A 2,500-nucleotide genomic window follows, 5' to 3' on the forward strand; every position below is an offset into this window, starting at 1 on the left:
AGGTAAATTCAATGATTAAAATATGTTCTAACTGATCATAAAGTAACCATGGAAACAAGAAAGATCTTAGAAGCCTGTGTAAGATCCAGACTTGTTTACTGCACCAAAGTGCAACTACCCAATGAAGATGAACTGAGGAAACTAGAATCATGTTGGCACAGCCTCCTGAGAAGAATGGTAAAGAACAGATGGAAAAGGAAAAGTAATAGTGAAGGAGAAGATACATTTACCTTCAAGTACACAAACTCAGACATCGACAGAATAATATTGGAACTCGACTATTATGTGATTTCATATACTTGTATGTGCGATACTTAAAGTATACTGCGTACATTTACAGAAGACCAAACTCTAACTTGACAAAAAAGTGTTATTCATCAAACCAACAGCAAAATATGTTAGAGATCCATGGATTAAAATTGACAAACTATTCAACATCGATAAAGATCAAGCCAAAAGAGGCACAAGAGACAGGAAAGTCTTCAATGGACTTCTATCAAAGAATCTCAATTTTTTAAAGAACTGAGTCCCTGCTGTTTAGCTTATTGCTAATCGAAAGTGGAATTAAACCAATACTGATAATGATTTTACTCATCTCTTGTATTTTGACTCACCCTACGGGCTCGTCAAAATACAGCAAATCTCGTCAAAATATCCCACGATACTACATACTAAATATTGGTAACATATATGTACTGTACATTGAGGTGGGAAAATGCAAGTCAGAACCTGCAGTATCTCCCTAAAGCTCTAGACACACCTTGAAGAACCATCTGCACTCTGCTCAGATCCACAATTCCATGTTTTGCAAGGTAGCCCTATGAATCGATTATTTAATTATCAACTATTAATAACAAATTCACCGTAAGACAGAGCCACTTTAACATTCATAACCTAGAGGGAACAACACTTTGTGTGCATCCAACACTAAAAAAGTGTTTCGTTTTTTTTTAACACATTTTAGAAGAAATTCACCAAAAAAGAAACCATAAATGGCCAAAAAGATTCTTTACACTACACTGCAATTTTTGTGTGTGTTATTTTGCAACAGTGATAAAACCCAAGACAACATGATTTACCACCACAGTTCTTTATTATCCTGTGTCACTGACTGACAAGCAAGTCAAAGTTAATTAAACTGAAGCTGATGCAAACTTGAAACTTGAACTTAATTTAACCATTCATCCCGAAGCAGTTTCCCATTGACAAGTAAAATCAGCTGGCATTAAACAGAGTAAAATATATACTGAAGTGACCCTTTATGGAAGCAAAGGGCTACAGTGTATACAGGACACTTCTTGAGTAGATAAACATGTTGTCACTACAGACAGCGAGCTGTTTGTCACAGGCAAAAAACACTGCCAACATAATCTATATGTCATGTAGCTGATAAAAGTACATATCCTGTAGCAAAACAAAGGAAGTTTACCTACCCCACATCTTGGTAGAACTCTCTTGTAAATTCCAACAAGTCTATCAATGGCTCCTTCCCTAAGAAAAGTTTGCAGTAATTATTGTTGGGAATACAAACTTTAATGACAATTTATTATGATCAAAATAATAGCACTGATTTCTATGAATGTGACTTGGCAGTGGAAGGCAAGTGGACGTAGTACTGCACAGATTGCGAACTGATGAACACAAAAAAGATGTCAAACAACATCACACTTTAAATTGTATGAGAAGCTTTGGTATGAAATTATTTTTCGCTAATGACTCAAGCAAAAATAAACGTTCCCCAACAGAAATTGAACCTGAATGCATGAAATTCCAATAATATTATTAGTATTATGTACTTTGGACTCTTTACCAATGTGCTTCAGGAGTCTTGTGGGAGCAACTCCCACAACCCCATTAAACAACGGCAGCAGATTCCGGTGATTATGTCTTAAATAACACAAGGAACCGATGTCAAAAAATTGTTGTGGCTAGTTAGGACCCGTTTACGCGCTACAGGTAGGATATGGTGGCCTGATATTATCCGAGTGTTCTTGATCTCTGTCATTTTGATTGCTCTGTTGTATGCATGCCCTATCCTCAAAATTCTGATTGACATGCCGGCTTTTCTGAAAGTGTCAACTTGACAAAAATCTGTTGCACTGCAACATATTTTGTGAATAGGGCCAATTTCAATTTTCCACATCAGTCATAAATGAGTTGTTTAAATACAAGTACGAGTTGTGTGCTGATAATCTCGAGCCGACAAGTTGTAGCATGTAAACCAGCCTTTGAGCCCCTAAGCCACCAAGGCAAAAGCAATCTTTAAATCTTAGTCGTGGGAAAAAATGGAGAAAAAATAGTGCGAAAAAAAAATCTTTTTGAAATGAGAAAAGTTAGGTGTATACCTGATTTCCAGTGATGGCAAATGAGGCAGGAAATCATTTCCTACAAAGAAGCACATGAATACCCAGTCATCAAGACAGCGCTAAATAAAGGAACACATCATTAGTAACAACAATTTTGTAACTACAGTACATGTAAATTGGACAATGACACAACA

The 2,500-nt window shown here is 36.2% G+C and overlaps 1 protein-coding gene across 1 annotated transcript in view; it reads right to left on the reverse strand.

Annotated features, from left to right (window-relative positions):
• Nucleotides 1-2,500, reverse strand: part of LOC138049873 (5'-3' exoribonuclease 2-like) — a 43,096-nt gene that overhangs the window by 23,408 nt on the left and 17,188 nt on the right. The window contains exons 16-18 of the mRNA XM_068896344.1: nucleotides 2,346-2,425; nucleotides 1,434-1,491; nucleotides 761-818 (exon numbers count right to left, since the gene is read on the reverse strand). Of these exons, the coding sequence (XP_068752445.1) occupies nucleotides 761-818; nucleotides 1,434-1,491; nucleotides 2,346-2,425 (196 nt within the window). The remainder of the gene's footprint in view (nucleotides 1-760; nucleotides 819-1,433; nucleotides 1,492-2,345; nucleotides 2,426-2,500) is intronic.

The sequence above is a fragment of the Montipora capricornis genome, chromosome 5, assembly GCF_036669925.1.
Source record: "Montipora capricornis isolate CH-2021 chromosome 5, ASM3666992v2, whole genome shotgun sequence".
In the NCBI taxonomy this organism is placed as follows: domain Eukaryota; kingdom Metazoa; phylum Cnidaria; class Anthozoa; order Scleractinia; family Acroporidae; genus Montipora; species Montipora capricornis.